Source organism: Osmerus eperlanus, chromosome 4 (assembly GCF_963692335.1).
Source record: "Osmerus eperlanus chromosome 4, fOsmEpe2.1, whole genome shotgun sequence".
Taxonomy (NCBI): domain Eukaryota; kingdom Metazoa; phylum Chordata; class Actinopteri; order Osmeriformes; family Osmeridae; genus Osmerus; species Osmerus eperlanus.
The window spans coordinates 10,757,368-10,770,638 of NC_085021.1; the positions used below are offsets into that span (position 1 = coordinate 10,757,368).

A 13,271-nucleotide genomic window follows, 5' to 3' on the forward strand; every position below is an offset into this window, starting at 1 on the left:
AGAGCTCTGGAGTCTGAAGAGAGGGCCCTGGTTTTGTCTAATGGCAGACATGTGGTGATGATTTTGTCTGTTTTGCATCACAGAGAGATCCTATTCCAGGAAAGTGAATGAGTACACGAGGAGGTTTATAGACCTGGAGTAGCATGACACAGCAGGTCTCCCTAATCTCGCAGAGGGCCTTGCACGGTGGGAGGTCTCCTTGTGGAGTCATCCCCTAACTCTGAGCACCTCGATAATTACCCCCACGGCCACTGTTTCTTGCCCCCCCAACCCACCCCACCCCCCTCCCCCCATCATCATCCTTCCTCATCTCCTCCCTACCTCCCTCCATCCTCTCCCCAGGCTCAAGTCAGAAAGCTGGATGATGAAGTCTGGGCCATCATCTCTAACTTTTCCGATAGCCGTGGTCCCTTCACCCTTTCTTCCTCCTCATCCTCATCCTCCTCCTCCTCCTCTGGGGTGCCCAATCCATCCTCCAGATGGAATCTGCGCAATCTGACCCCTCCCTCCCCTCCGTCTGCTATCTTATCCTCTGTTAAGACAACCAGGCCCCGCCCCCCCTCCCTGGGCCCTGCCCCCCTCCAGCAGGTACCCAATCAGTACTCTGCCAGAATAACTCCTTAGGTATGGTTGTAGACTGTTATCTTGGTATTGTTTCTCACTCGTGTTCTTTCTGTCTGGCCTGGTCCTGCTGATTGTGACAGAGTCAACAGAGACACACCAAGAACACAGTGAGCCCCCCTAGGGGCCCCAGACCTGCAGATAACAGCAAGGTAGACTGGATGACTGACCGACTGGTTTGCTGACTGTCTGTACAACTGACTGACTGACTTCTGACTCGGACTAAATGACACGACTGCATGTTCCCACCCTTGGCACACACACACTTACACACAGGAAACTGCCATCCTTTTTTTGTAATAACAGTAAAGAGGTTAATGGACAACTGAAGTTGTGAAATGATCCATACAGTTCAGTTAAAGTTTGACAGCATTAGCCGGTTCTGGAGCTTACTTATGCATACAGTGCTGTATGTTGGTGGCCTTTTTTATTGACAAGAATGAGAGGAGATTGGGTTGGAGTGTTTACAGTACTATGAGCACATACAGTAGCACATAGATAACACAGGGTGGCATTTTTCTTCAGTAAACACAGTTTACCAGGAGTGTACACTAATCAATGTACTTAAAGTCCTACTCTAAAGTAAATGTCGAACCAGCATGTTAATCATGTAGGCTATAATTTTACTGATGACTCTAAAACAAGTTTTTAACACGATCACCCTAAAAGTTCATCATTATCCTCACTGGAAAGTGTACAGTAGTTTTACTGTGTGACAAAGCATGTTGAGAAAGGATATTTGTTGCCACACTATCAGATATGTAAAGCCTCTCTCTGCTCTAGCCGACTCTGCCATGCTTGCATGCTTGCTACACTTTGCTCTCTCCGCTTCTCTCTTCTCATATCTCTCTGGCTCGCTCTCTGCTGTCTCTTTTTCCTTCTGCCCAGTACGCTCTGGTCTACAAAGGTTTCAGCTCACAGCCGGACGATGTTCTCTACTGGCAGCTCCCAGCGCAGTTTACAGGGGATAAGGTAACCATGCCAACCCAGACCCAGCCTCCTGCTGGCTGTGGGGCGTTCACCCTAACCTGTGGTGTCTTCATTCACTCCTCCTCTCCCCCCATCCTTCCATCCTTCAGCCCCTTCATACACCCTTGTCCGACACTCCCCCCTCTCCAAAAACGTCACACCTTTCCATATTTCCATCCCACTTCCCCTCCCCTTCATCACACTACCCATCCATCCCCTCACTCCACTACCCCTCTATCCATATTACCACTCCATCACACTATCCCTCCATCCATCCACCCTCCCCCTGAGCTAACAGAACAGGGGGATATCTCAGTCATCTGAAGGAGGTCTGGAGGTCCTGTGTATTTAGGAGTCATTCATGCCCGTGGTTGAAGGTCAAGCATGACTCGTAGGACTGGGACCTGACCTAACCTCTTCTGCTATCCCCTAATGAATCAGGATACATCCCTAAAGCTAGAATGAAGTCTAATATTTCCAGTACATGTTCTTCTGTGCCTGTACTTACTTCCACGAAGGTGCCAGTCTGATGCTTGATGTTGTGTTTGAGAGTGCTGTGTGTCTCGTCTCGGCAGTGTCAGAGTTCTCCTGTGGTTTGACCTCCCCCTTCCTCTCCCCCGTGCTCCAGGTGGGCTCGTACGGTGGGAAGCTCAAGTACACCATCTCCTACGTTCCTACCCCGGGCGCACGAGGATCCACGGTGGACGATGCCAACGTGCAGATCATCGTAAGCGCTCTGGAACACAGACACCCCTCCAGCTTAGTGTCAGTCGTGTACATGTTTCCAGTGCGCTCACATGTGATTGGTTGTTGCCGGCATCGCTTGCTCTAGGGAAATGACATCACGCTGGTCGCCAATCTACCGTGGCCCAGGACACTGGGCACCAGACAGTCTAATTCGTTTGAGGTGATCTTCAGAGAGGTACGAGATCTCCAGATTTTCAGGGGAGAACATAGTAGACCACGCTGACTCCTACTATAGAGACCAGTAACCTTTTAATGACAACACTAGCAATAACCCTGCTGCCCTTGTCCTGCAGGAACGCTGGAGTCGCCCTGACGGCATGCCTGCCACGCGGGAGCACCTGATGATGGTCCTCGCCGACCTGGACGACATCCTGATCTCGGCCTCCTACTACACAGACATGCGCTCCTCCTCCATCTCTGACGTCAGCATGGAGGTGGCGTTACCCAACTATACCGGCCTGGCACAGGCCCTGGAGGTGGAGCAGTGTCGCTGCCTGCCCGGGTACCATGGGCTCTCCTGCCAGGTAGGGGGGCACCGTGGTGGGGGGGGGGGGGGGGGTCACGCCCTGGCACTGTGTGAATGGGTCCTACCTTTCATAGTCGTTCACTTTCACAGTCCCATCACGTTTCACAGTTCTATTTGATTTGTTTACATGATCGTATCCAGTAGCACATCAGGTCAGGACTAACTCAGCTGTGGTCTACTGATAAATGAGAAGCTGGTGGTAACTGGTGGTGACTGACTAACTAGTGAGTGATGATCCTCTCTCTCTCTGCCAGGACTGTGCCCCTGGGTACACCCGCACTGGAGGTGGCTTGTACCTGGGACACTGTGAGCTGTGCGAATGCAACGGTCACTCAGACTCCTGCCACCCTGAGTCTGGGATCTGCACGGTAGGAAACTCGACAAGGACTGGGAAAACATTTGTAGTCTTTCAATCTAGAAGAAAAATGAACATCATACTTTTACACTTTTGGCGTGGTTATATACCACTTCGGATAGCCAGGAATAGCAACAGTGACCCAATCATACTGTATATTTTAAAGTTGTTATGAGTAGAGAATCGGGTCAGTAAATGACGCCCCCTGATCCCACTCCAGAGCTGCTTACACAACACCAGGGGAGAGCTCTGTGAGCAGTGTGCCCCCGGGTTCTTTGGTGACCCCACCGCCGGCACCCCCGAGGACTGCCAGCCCTGCGCATGCCCACACACCGACCCTGACAACCAGTGAGTGGTGGCAGGACCACAACAAAGACCACACACACACATACTGTACACGCACCACTGTACAGTTGGTCTTCTGGTCAGTGCTCAATCGGTTGAATCAGACCATTGTGTGTTTGGTTCGTTAGTTACTGCTGCCTTATTAGTGATGGTGGTGTCGTTCCCTTGCCAGGTTCTCTCCCACCTGTGAGAGTCTGGGTAACGGAGGCTACCAGTGCACAGCCTGTCAGCCTGGCTACACAGGCCAGTATTGTGAGCGGTAAGCTAACACACCCCTACCTTGACGCTCACACACACACACACACAGCAGGGTTAGCTCGTCTGCCAGCCCACCCCAGGTACACCTGTTCTTCACACGCGACTCTGTTTAATGCCAACAGCTGTGCTGCTGGATACGTTGGCAACCCACAGGAGAGGGTGAAGTGTCGTCCAGTTAGCGACAGTAAGTCAACACGTCTAAACCCATCAAAGAGCTAGCAATACTGCTAATCCCTGTAGCTAATCGCGATGCCTTATCTGGTGATGTCACACACAATTGTGTTATTGACGATGGCTGCTTTTCCAGCTGCGGCCTCGTTGGTGGTGAAGGTGTACCCAGAGAAGGTCCAGGTGGCCCAGGGAGGCTCCGTCACCCTCAGGTGCCAGGTGTCTGGCTCCCCTCCTCATTACTACCAGTGGACCAGAGAGGATGGGCGCCCTGTGTCCCACAGCGCGGACACACGCAGACATGGTACTGTAATACTGAAGATAAGCTTATACTGTTCCTGGATATATGGTGTGTGTGTGTTTAACCTGCATGTCTTTGGCTATGTGTGTTTTTTTGTGTGCGTGTGTGTGTCCACACTGACACGTGTGTGTGTGTGCGTGTGCGTGTGTGTGCGTGTGCGTGCGTGTGTCATATAGGAGAGGAGCTGTACTTCCCCAGTGTCCAGCCTAGCGATGCAGGCGTCTACATCTGTATCTGCAGGGACCAGCGGTACACCAACACAAGCCACGCCGAGATCATCGTCACAAGTACGCCCTCATAACCTCTGTGTTTCACCGTTCATGTAACCCTCGACAACTACAACCTCACTATGCAGAACGTCTGTGGGGTCAACATAAGGTTGACCCCACAGACCCCATAAGGTTGAAAGGTAAACATGCCCCTGTGTTTCTCCAGCTGCGTCGTCCAAACCCATCGAGGTGTTCATCGAGGAACCTAAAGCCCAGAGTGTGCACGTGGGCTCAACAGTCAGCTTCATCTGCACAGCCAAGAGCAAGGTAACTGTGTCTTCTCCCTGCTGGTCTGGCCAGAGCCTGGAACAGGTCGGGAGCTTCAGAAATGCACGTTTTGAACCCAGTAGCTGCAGAACCGAACACAGTGAAAGCCTAGGAAGAGCCCCGAAACAGAGTTCTGTTCAAACTTTGCCCAATGCCAAATCCCATTTTAACGGACTACTCCTTTGTTTATTCTGTGACTTAATGACTTCACAATGAAAGTATTGTTCTGCCTCTTTGTGTTTCCACTCAAGTTGTTTACTCAATTGATTTAGTCCATGTGGCTTCTTCCTAACTGTGTGCTCATCTTCCTGCAGTCCCCAGCGTACACCCTGGTCTGGACCCGCCAGGGCAATGGCAAGCTTCCCAACCGGGCCATGGATTTCAACGGCATCCTCACCATTCAGAACGTGCAGCCTGAGGACGCGGGCATCTACATGTGCACGGGCTCAAACATGTTCGCCATGGATGAGGGCACGGCCATCCTCTACGTGCCAGGTTGGTGATCCCAGGCGCCAGGCTGTCGCCCATCATCCACCACCACCCCACCCCTTCCCTCCCAGCTCCTGTCATTCCTCCTCCAACTCCCCCTCCTCTCCCTCGCTTTGAGTGGCCTTTCCTACGTCTCCCATCAGGCACTGCTGGGATGTTTGTCTGTATTGGTCCGTTTTACCTGGATTATCTGCATGATTTGATCTTGCTTTGTCCTCCAGCCTTCCATCCCCCTACTCTCGTTCAATCCTGATTCCTCACCCCTCCTACCTAAACGTGCTTGCTTACCCTCTCACACCCAAGCTTGCTTCTTCCATCTTTTATGTCAGTGATACCGTCCTAATAACGCTTAATGCTCACTCTGTGTAAAATCTTTACTTTTCCTGGAATAATATACAGCTTGTGGGTGTTATGATCGCTGCTGGAATATAAGCTTTTCTAGTGATTAAACAGGGCTTTGGTGTCAGGGCTAGGTGTGCACTGCAAAAACCATGGTGATGTTGTTGAATAACAATCAGTTACAAAAAATTATGAAAAGATTGCTCACAAATACTGTCTGTTATATTTTGATATATGGCAGTTTAGAGACAGCTGCACATAGGAACCAACCAACCAAGCTAAAGTACAGGTAGCCCATTCACAGCACTGATCAGTGAGCTACCTGTAGTGTAGCTGTCTGGGATTTACTGGTGACATTCTGTCTAATCTCTAGCTGTTGCTATGCTCACCTGGGGATTCATCGGTGGTGGTTTGGTTTCTTCTTAATCAATGGTACTGGCACTCCCAGGTGTTCTGCTAGCAGGGTGTGGGAGTGGTGTCTTATACCCTGGGAACCCTGGGGTTTCCCACTGAGCAGGAGAGGGGGATGAGATCCATGGGTGACACTGTGGCTGCCTAGTCACTCGGGACTGACTGACAATGAAAGAAGACTTAGTGTCTGTGTTGCACAACCAGTGAGGTACAACTGGAACTGGTGTTATGTCCCCCCTCAAGCTTTCTCTCTGCTGTGACATCATCACACAGTGACAGACAGGAAACCTGTACAAACTACTGTTCTCATGAATGTTTCTATTAACATGTTAAATGGTGCTACCAGCCGTGCAGCAGGGTGAGCCTGTGGTTGAACTTAGTGAAGTTAGTATGTTATTGCTGCTGCTTCTAGCTTTGGACTTGATGGGTCCACAGCATGGGTAGCAAAGCTTTTGTTTGCTTTCTGGTTAGTGATTAGACTTTAGCATATTTCAAATTTGACTTGAAATCTGGATATGATATTGAATATTGGTCATATTAAATATAATGTCTGTTATAGGTTACCTGTTGCATTTATTTGTTAGTTGGCAAACTTTTTGAAATCAAGAGCACATCTTTGCTAACATATAATCTCATCAACATGTGTTGTTCAAATGTACAAATATTTTTTTTAAACTGTAGTTAGCTAGTGATTGATGTAAAAGAAATGGCACCAGAATGCTAATGCAGTTGACTGCAGAATAAAATGTCTATGTAGTCATTTAATGTGTGTTCTGTCAGTGCCTTTTAATGTTTAAAAAGTCTTGTTAAGCAGTTTTTTTTTTACTTTGAATAAAACTAGAAAAAAAAAAAATTTGCAGTAGGAGAAAAATACATTATTCAACGATTTCTCTTTGACATTTGTTCATCATTCTAGCTAGTCATTTTATACTTGCTGAACCACTGTCCTAACAACAGAACCAAATTATGTTTAGATATTCAAAGGTGCTATTGTAAAGTTGTTCTAACTTGGTTCATTTCAATTACTTTAATAATAACAAACAGATGTAATATACAAATATCACTATGTATTGTATTTATCATAACTGTGAAATGTGTGATGCTAAAGAGACATTTAATTAAAGCTGATGATGATGGATAAGATTGATGGGAATCTAACTGGAGTGAAACAGTTGTGAGGTAATTCAATTAGAAAGGGTTTTTGGAAACATTTAACAGATTTGTCTGGAGGAAAATACTGTAATATTGGCCGACTTAATGATAAATCTCCTTCTGCCAAAGCCTACATATTATTCAAACCACCAATGTCTAAACCACAAGCTGTATACGGTTGAAGTAGAATGGTTCAATGGAAGTAAAGTTTTTACGGCTGGTTTGTGCTACTAACATGCATGTCTCTGACTCTCAGTTTTTTGGCTTCATGTCCTGTGAGCTCTACCATGTCTCCCCATCCTTGTGTCATTGTGTTCTTGTCTCTGTTCTTGTCATCTGAAATAACCTGACTTTGAATCCACAGGATCACTAACACAGAAGACTGTTGGACATTATATATTCTGCCAACAAATGTATCTGATTACAATCACTATTCCATCTAGTGTCTACCCATTGTGTGGATCTACAACATGGCGATATGTGTCATTATAGATCGTCATCAGAGTCCTAATCCTGTACTGGGTATGGAAGCACAAAGTCACACAGCCAAGGGCCATGTGTCACACCCCCACCCCCAAATACCTAACAGTATTGTCCCAGACATTAGACTACTTAACTGTTAACACAGTTATTGGGGTATTTTTCTATTTACGCATCCACAGGTACAGTATGTGTGTGTGTGTGTGTGTGTGTGTGTGTGAATTCAGAAACTCTGAATCTGATGGTACCCTCCCATAATGAGAAAGAAATACAACCATGTACAGAAGGCTATGCCTGTAAAAGAGGGGGATCCTACAGTATGTACATATAATAGATTTTTATAGATAGTTTACACTTTTACCCACAGCGACATGTAGAGGGGGTTTTGTAGAAATGTACAGAAAGGGGGAAGGGGGCAATATGGATGGTACAGTACAGTTTGTTCTCCTCATTAGGCTTATAACTTCAAATCTGTATGCATTCATTATGGGAATCCAGTACAAATTGAATTCAAGTTTAGCACCTTGCAGATTATTCTGTTGTGGTATGTTGTGTTTGGTGCATTGTGGGCCATTGCGTGCACCAAGTCAGTCCCCACAAGGATGGATGGCAGAGCCGGTACTCTGGAGGGAGGTGTGGTCGGGCAGACCCTGTGGAAGGAATACTGGGGGAAGCCAATCCCAGGATTGCACCGTTTCCCTGGAAACTCACCTGTCAGTTTGCCTGTCCCCTCCCCTCCCACCCCTCCCCCATCTCCAGAGGCCTCACAGACTCAGATGTTTTACACAGCCTATGAAATGTTTGAAGGACATAGAACGCGTAAGTCCGCATGGCCACCTCTCCCTGGGACCCTGGAGGCCCCTCCCTCTCCGCTCTGTCACTCACGCATGACCTCTTCTTCTTTGGCATGGACTCAGAAGCCTGGAGATGCCCATGTACATTACCCTGCCCAGCAGCTACACACACACAGCAACACACGTATACACTCAGTACACACCAAACACTTCTGAAATACTGGATAGGATACAAACAAATCCTTTTATTATATGTATAATAATCCATACATTTTAATAGAAGGTGTCTTCAAATATACTGTAGACTTCTGCTACTATTCTTGATGTAGCTAAGTAGTAGGTTGGTTAATTAGTTTTCATAGTATTTTTAAAGGCACAGTGTATGTAAATAATACGACCACATGATACTTATACGATGCACAACCCTGGTTGTGATTCCCTGACTAGCCTGTCAGAGTGTCCAGGTGTACATGAGCATCTCCAGGTTCTCCTGGTTCTCCTGGTTCTCAGGGCCCTGCAGCAGTGCATGCTCCTTCACGTGGAAGACTCCTCTCCGATGTTGACTTCAGTACCAGCCCACTCCAACACCAGTCCCTCAGAAAACCCTCAGGCCACCTAGTTCTTCACTCACACATAACACCATGGACGTCACCACACCCATGGTGCTCCTGGAGGTTCTCAACACACAGAGAGAGGAGACCCCACACTTTCCTTCACCTGCTTCTGCTTGGTCCTCCCAGACAAAGGTCATGTCTCTGGGTGCTTCAAACATCATACTGTGGTTCATCCATCCATCACCACCACCATGGCTGCATGCCACAACTCCAGATGGCAGGCAGACCATCTCCATCATCTTGTTCACCTTCACCCTGAAACAAACCTCAGCTCATGTAGTGAATGGGTTAGAATGTAGAAGTGGTGGTACTAGCTGGTGTATATTGACAAGCTAGTGTGTTGTTGAGTAGAGTGCCTGACAAGGATTTAAGTGTTCAACTGAGCCAAGTCACTACATCATGATAACCTCTAGGGTTTATCATGTTACCTTGAATAACATGGGGCTTTCCAAAGAGTTACTAAACTCAAGCCCAAAGACTTATGTTTAGAAAACTGAACTTGCTAAATATATTTCCATGTGGTAACATCTTACACATACTGTACAGCATCTTACACAATGCTTTATAGCGTACAAAGTCCAGATCTATCAGGCCTGTCTAGGAAGTCCATCTAAGGGTCAGTGAGTCCCAGACTGGAGCTTATCTCCCAGCTTAGATAGTCTACTCATCCTCCCTGGCCACTGAAAGAGGGCTTTCTTTGGCTCTGTCTCCTGGGGATCATATGGGATTGAATGTGGGGCTCAGCGGCTAACCAAGCTGGCAGAGAGCAGTGTGGCCAGAGACCTTGCCAAGGCCCGCCTGCCACCTCTCATCTGGCCTGTGGACTGTGAGGGACCCAGGCTGCCAAGGGGTTGGGGTGTGGACGCATCACCCTCCACAGTCCCATGACCCTCCCTGCTGTCCCTGCTACACCCTTCCATTAGTCTGCCTTGAGACAGCGTAACGACACTGCTGATGAATCAGGGGCCTTGTATGATACATTTTCAGGCCAGAACGAACCTTAAGTAGTAGTAGGAAGTACATTTACGGTGTAGTATCTTCTCCATACACTATGTGGAGTGTCATTTGTACTGCACTTCCCACAAAAGTATACATTTCAGATTAGCTACGTGTACTTATGTGTACTTGTTATATATGGAGGACAGTTTTCAGGTAAGTCCAGGGCCCAACAAACTGAGGTCTCAGATCTCAGATGTCCCTTGTCCTCTGCTGGCTGCAGTGTGCCACTCTGTCCTTAGCACACACCCACAAGAGTCTCCTCTGTGTGAGCCGTGATGACCCCCGTCTCTCTCCCTGCAGCGTCGGAGGGTGCTCAGCCAGTGGCCACAGTCACCCCCCCTGTGTTGACCGTGCAGCTAGGTGGCCAAGCAGTGTTCCGCTGCACTGTCACAGGGAACCCCACTCCTGCCATTGAGTGGATCGGTAAGGGATTGTCAACAAAACATGACGCCAAAAGGTGTTTGCCTACACTAGTAGCTCCAGTGCTAAAATCCCGTCCTGATAAGTTACTGAAAAGAGAAACTTGTGCTAGGAGGTCCCGGGAACAGGTTGAGCCCCAACGCTGTGGTGCGTGGAGGAGTTCTCACCTTCACCAACGTGGAGCGCTCTGACGAGGGCGAGTACACCTGCAAGGCCCTGAACACGCACGGAGAGCACACGGCCAGGGCCTTCCTCTACCTGCAGAGTACATCTGCTCCTACAGGTCAGCACTCTCTCCCCTGGGCCCCAACAGCTTCTCTGTACGGTCCCTGACTCTCTGTATGTGTGTGTTGCCAGGTGCCAGTCTGCCCCAGGTCCAGGTGAGCCCCCAGAGGGTGGACATCCATGAAGGGGAGACCCTGAGGCTGTACTGCAGGGCAGTAGGCGCACCCAGCCCCGCCCTCACCTGGAGGAAACAGGGAGGAACGCTCCCCCCGCAGGTGAGAGGAGTCACTGTAAAGGCCTGAACAAAATGAATAGCTTCAAAGCAGCTCAGATGAGCCTGTGGTTCACATTGAACTGTACAGTCGTTGTGGAACTGTGGAACAATTGTGAGGGTTGTGTTGGTAACGGAACAATTGTGAGGGTTGTGTTGGTGACGGAATATGGCTGAACAGTATTTTGATCATGCTCTCTTTATTTTGTTTTTTCTTCCTTTGTTTCCTCCCTTTTTCATCCCACCCTGTTCCCTTGACGTTTTGCTCAGGCCATTCCTTCTCACGGTTTCCATCAGTTTAAAAGCAACAGTCTCGATGTGTTACAGAGACGTATTGACGAGCTGCAGGTCTGTCCATCTGTCCTCTGTCCGTATGTCTAGTCTCTACCTCCCACCTGTTGTCCTCTACTGACCTCGCCTCAACACGCTGTCCACTAAACGCATGCTCTCATGTCACCGCCAAGTCATTAACTACAAGCAAATAGCTGCTTTCTCTGTTCCATTAGAGCTAGTGTGGTGTTCGTGGCCTAAGAAACATAGCTTATTGTTGTTGTATCCATGAGGCTGGTTTTCTTATGGTATGGTCTAGACTAGTTGCCTTTGATGTTATAAATGTTCCATCATCCTCCATTCTCTAATCGGTCTGTCCACATCAAACCATCCCTCACATATTAGTTTTTCCCCTTAAACCAACAATTGACTCTCTCCATTCTGTTCACTGTATTGACCCGACTAAACCAAGGTATGTCCGACATAGTTTTGCCCGTGCCCTGTGCCAGTGCAGCCCTCTGTCCCCCTAAGGGGTTAGCCTCAGTCCCTCGGCACCGCGTGTCTTCTACGCCACGGCCGAGGGTGCTGGGTGTCGGGGGGGCTCTTTAGTTCCGACCCAGAGAGCTCCTGCGTTGTGTCAGCTTTTCCCAGGGGGAGCCGGGCTCTGCCGTGCGGCCACGCAGAAATACTGTGTGCTCTGGCAAACGGGTTTGCTTTGAAAACTCGTCAAAGGGTTCAGACACACATTGAGCCCGGGTCCGCCGCAGTTTAGCCCCCACCCTCACGGTTGACTGGGCCCCAGCTAAGCAGCTTTGTCGACGGAGGCCACACCCTGCCTTCCCCCCTCCCCCCGGATACTGTAAGCCCTGACCCGAGACCACGCCTCTCCTAGACTCCCTCTCCAAGTGTGTGCTACTGTAGACCATGCTGACCATGTGTCACAGCAGACCATCCCAAACAGACTCTCTCTCTCTCTCGCACACACACACACATGCAGAAACACACACACATATACATGAGCTGAAATCAGTTCTAGCCGTTTAGGGATGCTGTGGGGGGGATGGGATGATGCTGTGACTGGTAGCAAGAAGTACCAGTCTGAGAACCTAGCTGGCAGTGGTTCCATTCACTGCTGCAGAAAGAGCTGCTTCACATTGCTTGCTATGTGATCCACGTCTTATATGTCTCAACTCCCTAACTGTTCCCAGTCTTGTCATTTTAAAATCCTCATCCGCTAGTATTTACGTACTTCTCCAAGACATTGTCTGTAGTTTCGCTAGTTTATTAGAAGTGTTAATATTCACCAATGATCATAACTTGCTTTCACGTCTAACAGACTTAACCATATAAATCACTGTAGTAATGTTGACGGAACAAGTCAACATTGATCTCCCTTCCAGCGATGAATCATTTCAAATCTTCGCAATACCTCCAAAAAACACATAGTAATGTAGTCAGCGCACAAACAGCACTGCATAACAATGTCCCGTGAGCTGAAGGTCCATGCGTCACCGCTCAGTGCTTCTGTGTTGGTATTGCCTTAGTGTTGATTTGGTGTGTGCTGCTGTCAGATATGCCTGCTTTCTCTTGTGCTCTATCTGCACTAAAAGGTGAGTGAAGTGGTTTATTGCACACTGTACATGTATGTATGAATTGATTGGGTGCACTGTAGAGATAAAGGTGGTATATTCCAACAACATGTATTGTTACTCTTCTGTACTGTACCTGGTGAACTGTATTTAGGGTTGAGTGTTCTTGAGTGTTGGAACACGGTCTTCGTCATCTTCATCCTCATCTTCGTCCTGCTCCCTCGCTAGACCCGTATGGAGCGCACGGACATCGGCACACTGCTCATCCCCGACATCAAGATGACCGACGGCGGTGCCTACCTGTGCGTCGGCACCAACTCCATCGGCTCGTCCGAGGCTCGCATCGAGGTGACGGTGACCAAAGGTGAGAGGTCAGGCACGGCTAACAGACC

At 48.6% G+C, this 13,271-nt stretch overlaps 1 protein-coding gene across 8 annotated transcripts in view; it reads left to right on the plus strand.

Annotated features, from left to right (window-relative positions):
* hspg2 (heparan sulfate proteoglycan 2) overlaps positions 1-13,271 on the plus strand; it is a 78,173-nt gene that overhangs the window by 49,090 nt on the left and 15,812 nt on the right. For 3 of the 8 annotated variants that reach the window (XM_062458903.1, XM_062458905.1, XM_062458907.1), the window contains exons 36-55: positions 343-588; positions 705-773; positions 1,510-1,593; positions 2,219-2,317; positions 2,423-2,512; positions 2,631-2,861; positions 3,118-3,231; positions 3,439-3,566; positions 3,736-3,822; positions 3,944-4,005; positions 4,129-4,293; positions 4,467-4,577; positions 4,726-4,826; positions 5,141-5,321; positions 8,457-8,516; positions 10,405-10,527; positions 10,637-10,807; positions 10,882-11,024; positions 11,291-11,368; positions 13,108-13,243. In XM_062458903.1, coding sequence (XP_062314887.1) covers positions 343-588; positions 705-773; positions 1,510-1,593; positions 2,219-2,317; positions 2,423-2,512; positions 2,631-2,861; positions 3,118-3,231; positions 3,439-3,566; positions 3,736-3,822; positions 3,944-4,005; positions 4,129-4,293; positions 4,467-4,577; positions 4,726-4,826; positions 5,141-5,321; positions 8,457-8,516; positions 10,405-10,527; positions 10,637-10,807; positions 10,882-11,024; positions 11,291-11,368; positions 13,108-13,243 — 2,479 coding nt within the window. The remainder of the gene's footprint in view (positions 1-342; positions 589-704; positions 774-1,509; positions 1,594-2,218; positions 2,318-2,422; positions 2,513-2,630; positions 2,862-3,117; positions 3,232-3,438; positions 3,567-3,735; positions 3,823-3,943; positions 4,006-4,128; positions 4,294-4,466; positions 4,578-4,725; positions 4,827-5,140; positions 5,322-8,456; positions 8,517-10,404; positions 10,528-10,636; positions 10,808-10,881; positions 11,025-11,290; positions 11,369-13,107; positions 13,244-13,271) is intronic. The other 5 variants (XM_062458909.1, XM_062458910.1, XM_062458904.1 and 2 more) reach the window with 4 other exon arrangements.